This window comes from Phascolarctos cinereus, unplaced genomic scaffold, assembly GCF_003287225.1.
Source record: "Phascolarctos cinereus isolate Bilbo 61053 unplaced genomic scaffold, phaCin_HiC Scaffold_9;HRSCAF=440, whole genome shotgun sequence".
Taxonomy (NCBI): Eukaryota; Metazoa; Chordata; class Mammalia; order Diprotodontia; family Phascolarctidae; genus Phascolarctos; species Phascolarctos cinereus.
In genome coordinates, this window is record NW_027556402.1 from 205161027 (window position 1) to 205177419 (window position 16393).

At 42.2% G+C, this 16393-nt stretch overlaps 1 protein-coding gene across 24 annotated transcripts in view; it reads right to left on the reverse strand.

The window, feature by feature from the left end:
* The window catches only part of PPFIBP2 (PPFIB scaffold protein 2), a 216838-nt gene that overhangs the window by 45298 nt on the left and 155147 nt on the right, over positions 1-16393 (reverse strand). For 17 of the 24 annotated variants that reach the window (XM_078148356.1, XM_078148357.1, XM_078148359.1 and 14 more), the window contains 2 exons: positions 11365-11496; positions 1961-2119 (listed from right to left, as the gene is read on the reverse strand). In XM_078148356.1, the coding sequence (XP_078004482.1) occupies positions 1961-2119; positions 11365-11496 (291 nt within the window). The remainder of the gene's footprint in view (positions 1-1960; positions 2120-11364; positions 11497-16393) is intronic. The other 7 variants (XM_021005264.2, XM_078148366.1, XM_078148367.1 and 4 more) reach the window with 1 other exon arrangement.

Below are 16393 nucleotides of genomic sequence, written 5' to 3' on the forward strand. Positions count from 1 at the left end.
GCAAATGATAAAGACATAAATAACTATTTTCAATGTTGTTACACAATAAGCAAAAACAGCTAAACACAACTAAGTGACAGTCTGCGTCTGTGGTCCCCAGCCTCCCTCTAGAGTGAAGAGAGATGTTTCATTTTTTGTTCTCCATTGTCCTGGGACTTTCTGGCCCAGAGCAGACAGTAGCTGCCTCCTCTGCTTCGGAGGGCACCCTTCCCACCTCTGCACTCTCAGTTCCCCTGACAGAGGGGGAACTGAGCATGACAGGTGTCCCACCTCGTGGCTTGGGGCTCAGGCAATCAGGAGACAAGCTTCAAGCTTGGGACCGTCAGAGGACAGGACAATGATGCCTCGAAGGAAACTGAGCTTAGAAGGACTAGAAGGGGATAAATGGAGATGCAAGCAAAGCAGAAGGCAAGTTAAGCAATATCTGCTGTGCTCTAACACTGAGTGATGACCTCTGCCAGGGAGGGCCCAGTCCTGGACACTTCAAGGGAGATAACAGAGTGGATCGGACCCAGGCACAGCTCTCCAGGGACTCAAGGTCCAGCTGGGAAGACAGGAAGCCAACAGAACAACAGAAGGTAGCATGGGCTTGGTGCCAAACAAGAAGTCCTGCCAGCAAGAGGCTGCAGGGGTTCAAAAAGGGGTGAGACCAGGAGGGCTGCAGTGGTCCAGGGTGAATGGATGGAAGAGTAGCACTCAATATGTTGGACAATTTAACCCCAAGACTCTTCTCTAAAAGAACCACCTAATCCTAGAATCCCAGAACTAGAAGGAATGTGTAAGGGCATCTAGCTCGACCTCAAGCAATAAATCTCTTCTACAACACCCAGCATTTGCTTGAATACCTCCGCTGATGAGCAACGTGCTACCTACCTACCCAGGCAAACCATTCCTTTCTGAAGAGTTAAGCTCTTTTGAATAACCAGTTTTTCCCTACCTCAGAGGGTGCTTGTATATGATGTAATATATAAAGCACTTTGTAAAACTTGAGTGCTCTATAAATGGTAGCTACCACAGACAAATAGTACTATTGCCCTTTGCCTTCTTTAAAATATATTCTTCTTGGATAAAATATACCTTTCCATCACCTCAGATTTCCTGTCCTAAGTCCAGTTTCTCCAAATCTCAGTGATTCCTCTGTAGTTATGTATGTGTATGATATATACATACATATATATTTGTACATTCCCTCCTTGTGTTAAAATCTCATGTGTTAATTATCTATGCTCCAATTAACAATGAATTGTATACCAGAGGCTATTGTTTCTAACTCCCTTCTTCTCTTGATAATTACTGAGCACCTCTTACACTATTTTCCTTCTGCCTACAATGTCCCCAAGTGCTTAATGCAGCACCTGGCATGTCCTCCATATTATCTGGATTTTCCATTTTAGCTGGAAATTTTTCTCTCTTTTCCTCATCAAAAACATAATTGCAAGCAAGAGGAGGAAGCTTTATTCCAGTTTTTAATTAAACAGGGGAAGAAGCTATTCCTCCTTTGCCAATTCCTCATATACCATTGGAATTCTTTTAAGTCAGAACAAGTTAGATTTAATGAAGCTTAAATTGATTTCCAAATTCGGGGAATATGAGCAAGTACCTTGTGGGTTACTATTTTCTTCCTCTTCGTCACTGGACAAAGACCGGGCAGCCAGGCAAGTTCTCTTACCTGCCCTTGGGCTACCGTCAAGTTGTTAATAGATACACAGCACACAATTAGAGAGAGGCCTTAGGAAGGACTGTCCAAGCCATGTTATTCCTCCGGGTAACTTTAGATACAAGAATGAAAAGGTGAAATGGGGCAAGTCAAAGAAAGGAAAATGGCCCCTGGGCTCTGCCCAGAGTCAAACAGAGGAATGGCTGGTACCCAAGGCAGACTCTTGTTAGTAGAATCCAGAATTCTCTGCAAACTCAAGGCAGCACCAACTCATGCTTGGATATACTTAGGTATGCTTCATACAGGCAAGCCATCGGGGTTGCTGGCCTGGGGGCTCTCCTGAGGGCTACATTCATCCATGTGGTCCCTGTCCTGCAACATTCTCTCTTGAATTTGGCTACTGATTTCCAGCTGTAGTCTACACATCTGCTCCTGTAGATCACTGATCAGATTCACTACTAACTGTAAAAAGGGAAGAGACAGGAGAGCAAAATCATAGATAGTTAGAGCAGGGACTAATCCAACCTCCTAATGTCACAGATGAGGAAACTGATGCCCTCTATGAATTAGAATTTTGTTGGGATTTTCAAGATGGGAAAAAAAATAATGGAGTGTTTTTATATTCAAGAGTTTTTTAACTTTACGCTATTTAGAGGAACTGAACAAAAAGCTGCCTTTTACCACTGGTCATTGCTGGAGGCACTTCAGTTCAATTTAATTTAATTCAAGGAGTAGGTTACTCAGCAAGACCCTGTCCTAGGTGCTGAGGGAGATGCAAGAATGAATGCTTGGCATTGACTGAATCTGACAAAGCTGAATTCAAACCAGACAAAATTGTGAGATATAAAACAAGGAAATTATATCATCCCCCCAAATCAGAACACACCATGTATTCATAGAAGGGGCAGCTTGTTGGCATAGTGGGTGGAGAGGGGACTTTGGAGCAGGAAGTCCTCCCCAGCCTGGCCAAATCCCCCACCTCCCGCCCCAGGCAACTCTCGAACACTCTGTGTTGCAGAGAAGGCATCTTCCTGCACAGGTAGGGGGAGTTTTCTGGCCAGGGAGTTCCCAGTATCCCATGAAATCACATGTCTAGTCCCTATACCTAAGCCTATTCATAGAAGAATATAGTAAATTTATAAAAAAAACAATTTTTGCAGAAAGACACAGAAAATCGATAATAGACTATCATTTAGATAACAGAATAGAACTGAGACAAAAAATAACTTATCAAATGGAATGGAGGATTAAACAAACTGGTTTTAAAAGCTATGAGGGAAGACTTGAATGGGGAAAAAAATCAAGAAATTTCACCATTTGTCAATTTTCTTTGAAAGGACACATGTGGTTTCGAAAGAGAACAAAAAATCTGGATAGTCAATGTTAGGAGGGCAGGTACACCAAGTATTGTTGGTCCAAACACTCTGGAAAATAGTCTGGAACCACAGGCAAAAGTCATTAAACTCTGCATATCCTCTGATCTAGCAGTACCTCTGGTGGGCATATATTTCTCAAACATGAAAGACAGAGGAAAAGGATCAACATGTAGAAAAATATGTTATACATATGTATGCTTTAAAGAAAACAACTTTCTTTTTGAGGTAATCAAGTGACTTGCCCAGGGTCACACAGCTGGTAAGAGTTTCAAAAAGGATTCGAACTCAAGTCCTCCTGCCTCCAGGGCAGGTGCTCTATCCACTGGGCCATCTAGCTGCCCCTAAGAAAACAACTTTTGAAAGAGTTTAGTAACTGTTCAACACCATGCTAAATCATGAGTTCAGAGGACTGAAGATGAATCACACTATCTAGCTTCTGCCAGAGGAAATGACTTACAGAGCAGAATAAGACAGACATTTCTGGACATAGTCAATGCAGAATTTTTTTGATTATGCATATTTGTTATGATTTTTTTTCTTTTTATTGTTGAATTGGGGTTAAGGCAGTGATACGGTGACAATAAATGCTTACAAAAGCCAATCAACCGAATTATAAAATCAAATAATACCTATGGAAAGAGGAAATTATAGCTATAGGAACTGATTACATTAAAGATAACAATAAAACATTATATATCATAGTGTATGGAATGTAACCAAAGCACCATTCAGAGGCAAATTTATAGTCCTGAATGCTTATAAGAACAAGACAGAAAAAAATTCTCATATTTTAGAAAAGGAACAAAAGACTATATCAAAGTACATATAATGGAGTGTATCAAATGAAAACAGAAAAAATAAAATAACAGATTATTGCAGGTATTAATAAAATAGAAAATGAGAAAACAATGAACATGTTGAAAGGCTTTTTAGAAAGACTAAAAATCTCAAAATTAGCAAGTTTAGTCAAAACACAGAGAAAACAAATTACCAAAATTTAAAATAAGAATTATTTTATAAATTTGAAAACTTAAAAGAAATGAAATGATAGCTACCAAAATACAAAATACAAAACTGACCAAAAAAATAGCTAACCTAAATAACTCATATGTAGGAGAAATCAGACAAATGACTTGCCTCAGCAAAAGGCACAAACCCAGAAAGACTGCTATGTAAATTTTTTTCCAACCTTTAAAGAGTAAATAATGTTTTATCACAATGGTTATCAGTATGAAAAAAGGGGGTGAGTGGGCAATCATATTCCAATCTCATTATCGTATCACATTGTATTCTTAAATAAACTCCAACTGGAAGAAGACCCAAATATTACAAGTTATCATAAGGCAGATTTCATGAAAACAACAATTTAGTGGAAAAGAGAAAAATGTTAAATATCACACAGATCAGAAGAAATCACTGGCAACCACATTGGTTTAGTCAAAGATAAAAGGAATTTTCATAAAGAAAACCAGTGTTTCTGAAATAAAAAGAAAAGAAACAGAAGCAGGGAAGAGAATCTGGAATAAATATCTCTCATCAAAATCTGATATGCAACTCTAACAGGATCTGATGTGGATCCATGAATACCCATTCCTCAAAGGAGAACTATTCAGAGCACAGTTTTTGACTTCTTAAAAAGCTGTTCCCATTGGTTAATAAACAAAAAAAAATAAGTTCAAATAACTTTCAGGTGACATCTTATATCCACTAAACTGGCAAAGGAAGGATTTAAAAACGATAAAATTCTCCACCAGAAAGAATATGGGGAAACCTTGCTGGAGGGATTGTAGGCTGATGAGACTTTTCAGAGAACAACTTGGCTGTATAAATAAAAGGCCCCAAACAAACATACAAAAAAACTAGATCAAATCCTTTGATCTGGGGATCACATTGCCTCTGACAAAGACTGATTTGTGTGGCCCTGGGGCAAGTCACTTAATCTCTCAGTAGAAGGAGGAAGAGGGAGCAAGGGAGAGAGAACCCAGAATAAACAAATCATTACTATTTTGTTTCAGATTGTATTATACATATTTTTCAACCAAAAGCCAAATGGTTCAGGTTGAATACTTTTATTTGGCATTCAGCGACATATTCTGTTCACTGATTTATATTTGTTGCAAATGTTACTAACTTTGTGATTAAAAAAAAAAAAGCGGGACAGTTGGGTCGCACAGTGGATAGAGCACCAGCCCTGGATTCAGGAGGACCTGAGTTCAAATGTGAACTCAGATACTTGACACTAGCTGTGTGACCCTGGGCAAGTCACTTAACCCCACTGTCTAGCCAAAAATAAAAATAAAAATAAATAAATGCCTGAAAGAACAATGTGTAGAACACAGGATCTCAAAGTGGGTGATGCCACCCCCTGGGGGGGGTGCTGAAATAATGGGGAGATGGGGAGGTACTAGCCTCCGTGCAACTGGGAGACGGTGAATAAAAATAAGGGGGTTATGGAAGCATTAGGAAAGAAGATAAGAAAATTTTGAAAAACGTTCACACATGTTTCATCTGTTGTGTAACAGAGTTAAAGTCTAGTGATTACATTATTTTCCAAATAAACATACAAAATGCAAGTTACAGCCCAACAGCGGTCAAGTCCACCAACAAGTCTTAACAAGGAAGTGGTGGCAGGTGAGCATGTAGTGCACTGTTAGGAAGTTCAGCATGCATGGGAAGGAATATGTGCATGTAACGACTTGTTTACAATACAATACTATGGTTACATGATGCAATACCGTATCAAAATTTCAATGCTGGGAAAAACCCACAAATTTACAATAAGTTATCAAATTAAGATATATCATTTCAAAACATTATATATATTTTTTGAAATGATGCAAATTAAAAAAAACTGCTAAAGGTTAAAAAAGGTATTTCTAAGGGGGCACTGAGTAATATTTTTTTTTAAAGGAGGGGGAAAGAGAGAGAGGCCAAATAAATTTGGGAACCTCTGGTTTAGATTTTGAATCAGAAAACCTGGGTCAAAGTCCTGTCTCTGAACTTACTATCTGGGTGAGCTGTTCAACTAAAAAACCAAGATAATGATATTATAGGCTGTGAAAGCAGGGACATCTTTTGTCTTTCTCTGTGTTCTCTGGGCTTAGCACAAGGCCTAGCAAATAATAGGCACTTAAAGTCTTGGTTCACTTAGTTCCAGAGAATATAAAAACACAAATAATATAAGCTCTGGTATCCCTGACTCTTACGTCCAGTCCTTTTATCCTTGACATGGGCATTTTTTGTCTTCATATCCCGTGGGCCTAGCACAGTGCCTCACACATACTAGGCACTTAACAAAATAATTGTTGATTAAATGATTGATTGATTGATTACTCACCTGAGGGGGCTGTTGTGAGGAAAAGGCTATGTAAACTGCCAGGCACTAGAGAAATTGAGTCCTTAAGGATAGTCATGAGGAATATGATGATGAGAGCTGTTCTCAGGAAATGAGAAATGTAAAAAGCCAATATGAAGAATCTAACAGTGCACAGGAAAGGATGGGAACAAACATTTATTAAATGCCTATTACGTGCCTTGTAAGCACTTCACAAATGTTATCTTATTTGATCCTCCAACAATCCTGTGGGATAGGTGATATTATGATCCTCGTTTTGTTGCTGGGGAAACTGAGGCAGACAGTGGTGAAGTGACTTGTCCAAGGTCACAGTTAGGAAATCTCTAGGTTGGATTCAAACTCAGTTCTTCTGGACTCCAGATCACAGGAGAGGAAAAACAAACAATACATGTGACTTTCCATTCTCTTTTCCCCCACGAGGCTCTGAGAAGCCTGTGAGCCTTGGACTGAGAGCTAACTAGGATCTGCAAAAAATTAGCAACCTCATTTTAGTGATTAGCTTCCAAAAAACAAAAACAAAAACTTTTTCCATCATCCATAGAATAGGAAAATACAAGGGATAAAAGAGGGGGAAAGGGGACTGTTTAATGAGGACAACTGACTAGTTTAATTGTGATGGAATTTTTTTTAAAATCACATTTAAAAATTTTATTCCAGGTCTACAGGATCCCAAGGGAAATTAACACCATCTAGCTTCTCAGAAGTGATTCCACAAAAGCCCCCAGTGCTGAGGACTTGGGAGAGGGAAGGTAAGGCTGTGGAGAGGCTCTCAGCCCCACCCCCTGTCATCTTCCAAGTTCCCCAGCCTATTTTGTAAATTATCTTGTTCTGATGGCAAGCTTAAAAAAAAACCTCTTTATATTTTGCTTTAAAGTTATGTTTGTAAACTTAGATTCTGCAATTCCAACATGCAACAGAATGCAGATTTGTATTTAATCCTGATGCGGAGAAGGGAATGGGGTGGGAGCTAGGGAATGATGGTTTCCTAAGAACCAGAGAAATGTTCAGCGCTATCAATCTTGTCTTTGTTTTTAAAATGAACAAGAGGAGATCTGCCTCCCCAAGAGGTGGCGGCAGATAGGCTGAGGGGAAAACAGTCACAAGAGAGCTCAGGAAGTAGTCTGAACATGCTGTAGCATAAATGTTTCATTGTCTTTCTGATTTCTGGGAGGTGAGGAAAGATAAAGTTAAGTCTGAACACGGCAGAAGGCAAAATGAGGCCAAGTCTTCCCTGAGCTAGCTAACTGACAAACTGGAATAAATCAGATCATCTGTGGCCCAAGGAAGGTTGTTGGAAAAGCTTCTGATGTCAGATTGGTCCACGGGATCTGGAAGGGACCTTAGAGATCACCCGGTCTGCCTCAGTTTACTCAACTATAAATGGGGAGCATAATAGTACCTGTCTTCTAAGGTTGTTGAGAGGATCAGATGAGATAATATTTGTAAAAGCACTTAGTACATCACCTGGCACACAGCAGGTGCCTAATAAATGCTTGTTCCTTACTTCCTCTTCCCCCAATTCAGGGGTTCTTAATTTTTTTGATGTGATGGTTTGCCCTGCCCCAGCATTTTGGTGAAGCCAGTGGACCCCCTTTCAGAATCATGTTTTTAAATGCATAAAATAAAATACATAGGATTACAATGGAAACCAATTATATTGAAAAAGTTATCAAAATACATATTTTTAAAAAGTGCTTGGACCGTAGGTTAAGAATTCCTGAAATGGTTCAGCTCTTCTTTATTTTATAGAAAAGGAAATTGAGGCTGGCCCTAGGAGATTAAGTGAAATCATTAAAGAATCATCTAGATACAGCGCTGGCCCTGGAGTCAGGAGGACCTGAGTTCAAATCCGGCCTTAGACATTTGACAGTTACGAGCTGTGTGACCCTGGGCAAGTCACTCAACCCCATTGCCTAGCAAAAAACCAAAAACAAATGAAAAAAGAATCATCTATATTGAAACACAATATTTATACTGGCAAGAAGAGATTTGGGGTCAAGGAAGCTTGAAAGTAAAGATGGAGGGGAGGGGATTTTACATACATACATACATACATACATACATACATACATACATATATATATAGACATATATATATGTCTGTATATATATGTCTACTAAACCAGATGTTATGGAGAGAGTAGCAAATATGAAAGAGAATAGGGGTTCTTAACCTAGAATCCATGAACTTTTTTTAAAGAAACATTTTGATAACTGTTCTTCCATATAAATGGTTTCCTCCATAATCCTATGTATTTTATTTGATGCATTTAAAAAGAAGATTATGAGGAGTCCTTCAGCTTTGCCAGACTGACAAAAGTATCCATAACATAAAAAGATTAAGAATCCTAGAAACAGGGGATAGAGTGGCCCAAGAATTCACCAAATTCATCTAGGAAGGAGGGCAGTAATACAACTTGTGGCCCCAGATATCTATATACTAAAGGTATAGCTTGCAAGAACTTAGAAGAGGAAGTATGATCACTGGGAGCTATAATGGAGTAGTCAAAAATAGCTTTATGGGATCCATCCTTCACCCTGTGTCATTTGACATCTATGTAAATGGCTTGGATGAAGATACAGATGTATTTATCAGGGTTGCAGATGACATAAAGCTGGGAGGGAAAGCTAATGGCTTGAATGACAGCATGAGAATTTGAAACAAATTTTGACAACAGTCAATGGAAAAATTTACCCAAACACTTAGCCAGCACATTGAGTCATCAGTATCATGTGGCAACCAAAGAAAACCCCAAATCTAATTTATAATGGGCTGTATTTATAATAAAAGCATAGTATTAGTATTCAGAAGGATAGTATTTCCCCCAAAGAATTAAACCCTCTTGAGAGTAGGGGCTGTTTCATCTTTGTAATCCCAGCACCTAATGCCAGGTATACAGTAGGTGTTTATTAAATGTCAAATTGAATGAAGGAGGTTTTAATCCCAGTCTTTGGCTTTGGTCTGACCACTCTGGAGTACGGTGCTCAGTTCTGGGAGCCCCTTCTTAAGAAGACACTGACGAGCCTACAAGTATGTGTAGAGGGTGGGTCACCAGTATGATGGAAGGCCTCAAAACCATGTCACCCAAGGATAAGTTGATGGAACTGCAGAGGTTTGGCCTGGATTTAGGGGGTTATGAAAACTGAATAGATCTAAAAGATGTCATCTAAAAGAGGGATCAAAATTGTTCTTACTGGTCCCAGAGGACAAAACTGGGAACAATGGGTGGAAGTCATGAAGGAACAGATTTCAGCTTGGTATATGGAAAAATCTCCCAACAATACGACCATTCCAAAAGCACCTTCCACATCGTTGGAGGTTGTCAGCCTCCAACTGGATGACTATTAGTTAAGAATATAGAATAGGGCATTTCTGTCCAGGGGCAAAGGAAGGTTCTATATCGTGGGAGTGGGGCCAGTATTGGGAAGTGATCATGGTGTCAAAATGAAAGGTATCCATAAATTGTTCTTTAAAAAACAGCCCAGGGCAAGAAGAAATCAGAGATGAGTTGTAAGGGAGCTGAGAGATCACAGAAGAAGAATCCCCAGAACTAGAGGTGAAGTCATTTACAAAGCAGAATGGCAAGGTAGAAAGCGCCAGCTTCAGCAAGACCTGGGTTCAAATACTGCCTCTGACACTCATGAAATGTCTGACCACAGGAAAGGTATTTTTCTGTTCTGGGCCTCAGTTCTCTCATCTTTAAAATGAGGCAATTTTGCTCACCATCCCTAACCCAACCCACACAGATGTTGTGAGATCATGTGCATAAAGGACTTTGCAAACTTTAAAGGGCCATAAACATGCCAGTTATTATTATTAACATTATTGTTGCTCAAGGTAATAAGCAGCAGAGAGAGGGTCTGGGCATAATTCCACCAAACTAATTAGTCTTTCCACTACCCACAGCTGCTGTTTCTGCTTCCATTTATACAGTGCTTTTAAAAGAGCGAATGATAATGCCATTATCCCCATTTAACAGATGAGGAAAACTGAGGCTCCAAAGAACCACATGACTTGGCCAGGAACTGCTGGAGATAGGACTTGAACCAGAGTATTTTGACTCCACATCCAGTGTTCTTTCTAGGGCCCAGCAATAATTTCTCTCTCTCTTTTCCAGAACTAAAAAGCTTGCTGTCAAGAGAAGCAGCCCATGTAGACATATACTTGCTTTAGCACATAGATCATTAGGACTGGGGGTCCAAGAAGCTGGGGGGAAAAGCCCTCACACCCTGTTGGCACACGTTTGAGTCTCCCCAAAGAGTGGCCAACATTGGCACACTTGGTGATCAATTGCATTCCAGCTAAATAAATACCAGACCCATGGCATTCTGTTTCTCAAAAATATCCTTAAACGTTTATTTCCTTGGTGTGCCTCCCCTTTGGAAACATCATTGTCACTTCCTAATGACCCCCTCTCTGTCCCTTTGCCCCTAAATGGAACCTTCCCTAGATACAAAAAAGCACAGGTTGGCATGTTGACCATGGCTGACAACATATGTGCCACCCTACACCCAAACTCCACTGGCTCTCTGTTGAAGAGGCAGGCTTCAACAACAATGACCTCTCCTCTCGGTGTCTGAAGGAGAGCCTGGAAGGAGTTCAACTTCCTCATTTGACAGATGAGGAAACTGAGGCTGAGAGACAATCAGTGACCTGCTCAGGGTTACACAACCAATAAGTGTCTGCGGCAAGATTCAAATTCCAAGCCTTGTAGTTTTTCTCATCTTTCTCCCTCTGTCCCATGTCGCTCCAAGAGCCTTGCAGACAACAGTGGTCAGCCTTGCTCTAGTAGCTGGAGCACAATGCGAAATTCCCTGCTAGGCCAAATGGGTGTTTCCAAAAAGCCTGAGCAGCTAGTCTCCTCCTAACTTGGCCTGTGGGCTTCTAACACACTTGGCCTTCCAGCTTGGCTGTCTGAAGAGCTGGCCCTTCATGGGGTGCCTTGGGCAGGCTGAGATGTGCCAGTGATACTCACCTCAGCTTTCCTCTGCTTCTCCTCCTGCTCCCTCTGTTCCCTTTCCATGCCAACCAGCCGGAGCTTCAGCTCGGAAACCTCCGCTGTCAGCTCTAGTTTCTGTGCCTCGAGTGACGTGCGGCTCAACAATTCCTGCAGTCAGAAAAGGCATCTTAGACCTTCCCAACAAATCCCACAATGGAGGATTCTAGTCGTGGGTGGATGGGCTTGGAGGAGTTGAGAGATGCCCCCAACAGGGGACCAGAATTAGCCATTCCTAGGCAGATGTTGTTGGGGGCAGGGGTGGGAGGGGTCAGGAGAGAGGTCATGCATGCACACACATGGTCTATGCTGAAAGGGCTACAGGTTGTTAAACACATTATTTCCTTTGATCCTCACAATAGTCCTGGGAGATAAGGGCTGTTGAATATTTTTATATCCATTGCAGACATGGGGAAACCATGGCAAAGAGAGGCTCAATGCATCGCCCAGTGGAGCTCTATAGTCAGAGCACTTGGGTGCATGTTGTCTCTCTCATCAGACCCTGAGCCCCTTGAGAGCAGGAGCTGTCTTCTGCCTCTCTTTGTGGCCCCAGCACTTTGGCACAGTGTCTGGCATACAGTAGCTTAATAAATGCTCAATGACTGGACTGCCCTGGGTTCACCCTGGCTCCCACTCTCTGTCACTTATTTTGTGACAGTGAACAAAACGTTTAACTTCTCTGGTTCTTACTTGGCTCATCTGGGAAAAAAAATGAGTGATTTGGATTACACAGTCTCTAAAGTCTCCTGTTTCTAACTCTATGGTTCTAGGACTTGCCCATGGACAGTCGGAAGAGGAATGTGAACCTGGGCCTCTGCTGACTCTGTCCCTCACTCTCACTCTTTCCACTATGTAATCTTGGTTGTCTGCAGAGCAGGTGCCCTAAAGCAAACCACTGGCCTTGCTCCCGCTGGCACAACCAAACTGTTTCCAATTAAGCAGTGGGAGTGGGAGCGATACAAAGAAAGCTCAACCCACCGGCCCCAAACTCACCTGAGCCCTTCGTGAGCCCAACGTGCAGCTGCTGGCTTCCCTTCTGAGAAGAAGGCAGCAAATTCCATTGAAAGTAGCTCACGTCAGGAGGGTAGCAAAACAAAGGAAAGGCCCCAACCTGCAGAAGGCCCCTCCCCAGTCCCACCCCATTTCTGGCAGGGAGGAGGCTCTGCACCAGGCTCTGGTAGCAAAGAGAAACGTGGTGGTGCACATTAGGAACACTGGGAGGAAGAATGATACAGCAGGAACAATATCTCCTCTGTCTGTACTCAGATGTTGCGAATTCAAATCCGGCCTCTGCTGCTTACTACTCTTATGGTCTTGGTCAATTCACTTATTTTCGCTAGGCCTCAGTTTCCTTGTTTGTAAAATGAGGAGATGGGATGAAAAGATCTCTAAGCTCTAAGCTTATGATCCTACGAATACCTAGATAGCAGGATGGGTGGGAGAGGGGGAAGACTATTTATGAAGCTATTGCGAGAGCCTAGAACAGGTTTGTGTTGGGGTGGTTGCCATGGGAGTAGAAAGGAGGTCATTCGTGACATGCAGAGATGGTAGAATCAAAAGGACTTGGGGTGCAGCAGAATTGAGAAACCACCTCCCTCTTTTCTTAGCAAACCTGCCCCAGGGACAAGGGGAGAACTAGAGGGTGTGGAATATTGAATGTGCTGTCACTCAGCTGATGTTTAGTGGGAAAGGTGAAGTTCAGTCTCAGACAAGTTGAGCTCAGGTCATCCAGCTGAAGGTATCCAATAGACTGGAAAATGCGGGAATGGAGAGCTCTGGGGAGAGATTGAGGGTGGAGACATAGATTTGAGAGTCACTTGCATAGAGGTGATGTATGAAGTGCTGGGAGATTGATGGTGGAGATAGTACATGAAAAGGGCCTGGGACAGCACCTTGGGGGACATCCATTGTTAAGGGGCAGAAGGAGGATGAAGAAGCAGCCAGAGAGACTGAAGAGTGGTCAAAGGGGTAGGAGGAGAACCCTTAGAATGTAGTGCTGTGGAAGGGAAGGGATGGTAATGTGTCAGGGAGAAGAGTGACGCACAGTAATGGCAGAGAGTATGGGCCAAAGAGATGAAGACAGGAAAAAAAAAAGTCATTCAAGTCAGAAGGAAGGAGTTTATTTAGTGACCTTGGCAAGAACTTTTTCAACAGTTTTTTTTTTTGGGGGGGAGGAGCATTTCAAGATCTTCAGGAGTAGGCTATAAGGAAGTAAGGGAATGAGTGCAGAGCAAGCTTTCTAAGAGTCTGGAAGAGAAGAAGGAAAGAGGCTATAGGGAAGAATTTTGGGGCGGGGAGAGAACAAAGAGAGACAGAGAGAGGGAGAGAAGAGAAGAGAGAAAGAAGGGGGCAGACAACATGTGTGATTATTCAATAAGGGAAAAGAGGCAAATAAATTTATAAATAAAACACAAGAAACAATCGAACTGGACTATAAAACACTCTGTAGCCCAAACTGGGTGGCCTCAGGCTCACTGATTTATTTGTCTATCTATGTTTTCCGAGCCAGTTCATCAATCCTGCTCACAACAGAGCACCTGAGGCACCATCCCTTCACATGTAGGAACCCCAGAAACATTAGCCCACATTCCAGGCACTCTGTGGGTCTGTATTCGCATAGCTCATAAGACTCCATCAACCTCTTTGTTTGTGGGAAGCAAGGGCACCTGTAAGGATGACATATGAAAGGTCTGACCAGCCTCTGGTTGGGCACAACCTACAAGAGTAACTCTTGTCCTATCCTACTCTTCATTTAAAAAACCCGTTGGACAAGCTGGCTCTTCCAGCCATTTCCCCTTTTCTAGAAATGCCCACGCCATCCTTTCCTTCTGCCTCCCTCAGACTCAGAACATGACAGGGCTCCTTCTACTCTTCTCTTAGATTTCAGCCCTGAAATGAAGGTTACAGAACCATAGATTTAGGGCTAGAAGGCACTGCAGAAGTCCCTAGTCCTACTCCCTCAGAGTGCAGATGGGGAAACTGAGACCTACAGAGACAAAGAGCTTTGCCAGAGGCCACAAAGGGAGTATGCAAGCGATGGAGCCAGGATAGAGCCCAGATGCTCCAAGTCCAAATTTGGCACTCTTCCTCTGAACCCTCCACAGTGATCCATCTAAGTCAGAAAGAACATTTTATGAAGGTGGCTTCTTTCAATCTTCCTAATAACTAACACCACTCCACCCTCACCCAACCAAAGGAAAGAAAAGGGAAGCATTTCATCCAAGGAAACATAAACACAAGATAGCTTGAAGAGGCTTAAGCCGTTTGGGCCCAGATTCATAGATTTGGAACTGGAAGGGACTATAGAGGTCACCTAGCTCAAATCCCTCATCTTATAGATGAGGAAACTGAGGCCCAAAGAAGTTTCATTGACTTGCCAAAGGTCATACAAGCTGCAAGTCTCAGAGGCAGAATCTGAATTCAGGTCCTCAGACTCCAGAGCCAATACCAAGAAGACTGTTTCCCCCATCACTTCAAAAACCCAATGAAACATGCCAAGCGTACATAATAATGACACTCCATTCTTCACAGTGGCAAGTTCCTTAAGGGGGTACTGCCACCCTCCAAATCCCCCTCTTCCTAGGCTGAAAGATGTCCTTTCATTTGTTCTGATTAGATTAACTAATGGGAGCTAAAAGTCCTAGGTCATGTGCGAGAGGGAGCCTCAGATAAATTCCAATTTATTTTTTAAAGCACCTTCTGGCTTCCTATTAAGGACTGAGTTTGTGTTCTTCTTTACCCACAACGCACGGAGCAACTGAGATGCTGTTTGAAAATTTCCATCTATCCCCTCTGCCATCTAGGGGGAAAGTCATACTTTTGTAAGTCAGTCTGTTTTGACTCTGGTTAGGAGAGAATTCACTCTCACTTAGTGATCTCATCAATTCCTGTGGGTTTAATGATCATCAGTCTGCAGTTGACTTGCAGACCTTTAAAATCTAGCCCCAGGACCAGTACTGCATCACCAAAGTTTTGGATCGGATTGGTCCAGCAGACATCTCAAACTAAACACATTCAAACAGCACTCTACACTTACCTATCTTCTGAACGTGTCTATTTCTGAAGAGGGCACCACAATCCAAATCTGCACAATGGGGTCATCGTCAACTCCTAACCCTGACTTGCTCCACATAGCCAATCAGCTGCCACAGGGAATCATTTCTGTTTGGACAGTATCTCTTGTGCAGCTTCCCTTTCTTTCCACTCATACAGTCCCTGCCCTATTTAAGGCCCTCATCACCTCCCACCTGGAGTATGTCAGTGGTCTCCCATTTGGTCTTCCTGGCTACAGTGGCTCCCCACTCCAAACCATCCTCTACACAGCTGCCAAAAAAGTTAGATCTGAAAACGTTACCTCCTCCCAATAAAATCTAGTGATTCCCTATTTCTTATAGGATCAAATCTAAACCTTTGAGGAAAGGGAAGAAGCATTAAGTGCCTACTACGTGCTACACACTGTGAAGCTACTTTACCATAATCTCACTTGATCCACCAAGTCCTTTGACTTTGACGGCCCTTTATAACCTGGCCCTTTCCAACCTCTCTCAATTCTTCTTACACATACTCTATGTTCTCCTCCACATACTCTAGCGTTCAGCCATACTGGCCTAACACGAGCTCCTAACATACCACACTGCATATCCCATCTCTGTACATCTCCACACAGTCCAAAGGTACTGACAGTGCCCCAACCCTGGAAGGCTCCCCCTGCATGCCTCCTGGAACCCCTGGTCTCTTTTAAGAATCAGCTTAAAATACCCCTTGTAGAAGAGGCCTCTACAGGTCGGCTTTAGCTGTTAGTGCATTCCTATACAGGGTACTCTGTGGTTGCTTTCTATGTATCTTGCATATACCTGTATATGTACATGGTGTCTCCCCCATCAGAATGCCACTTTCTCAAGGGCAGGCTCTGGTCTGCTTTTATCTTTGTATAAAGTGTTTATTCTAGTTCCTGGCAAACAGGGACATGGCTTAACAGAGGCCTGTTGATTAGCTGACCTTTGGCACC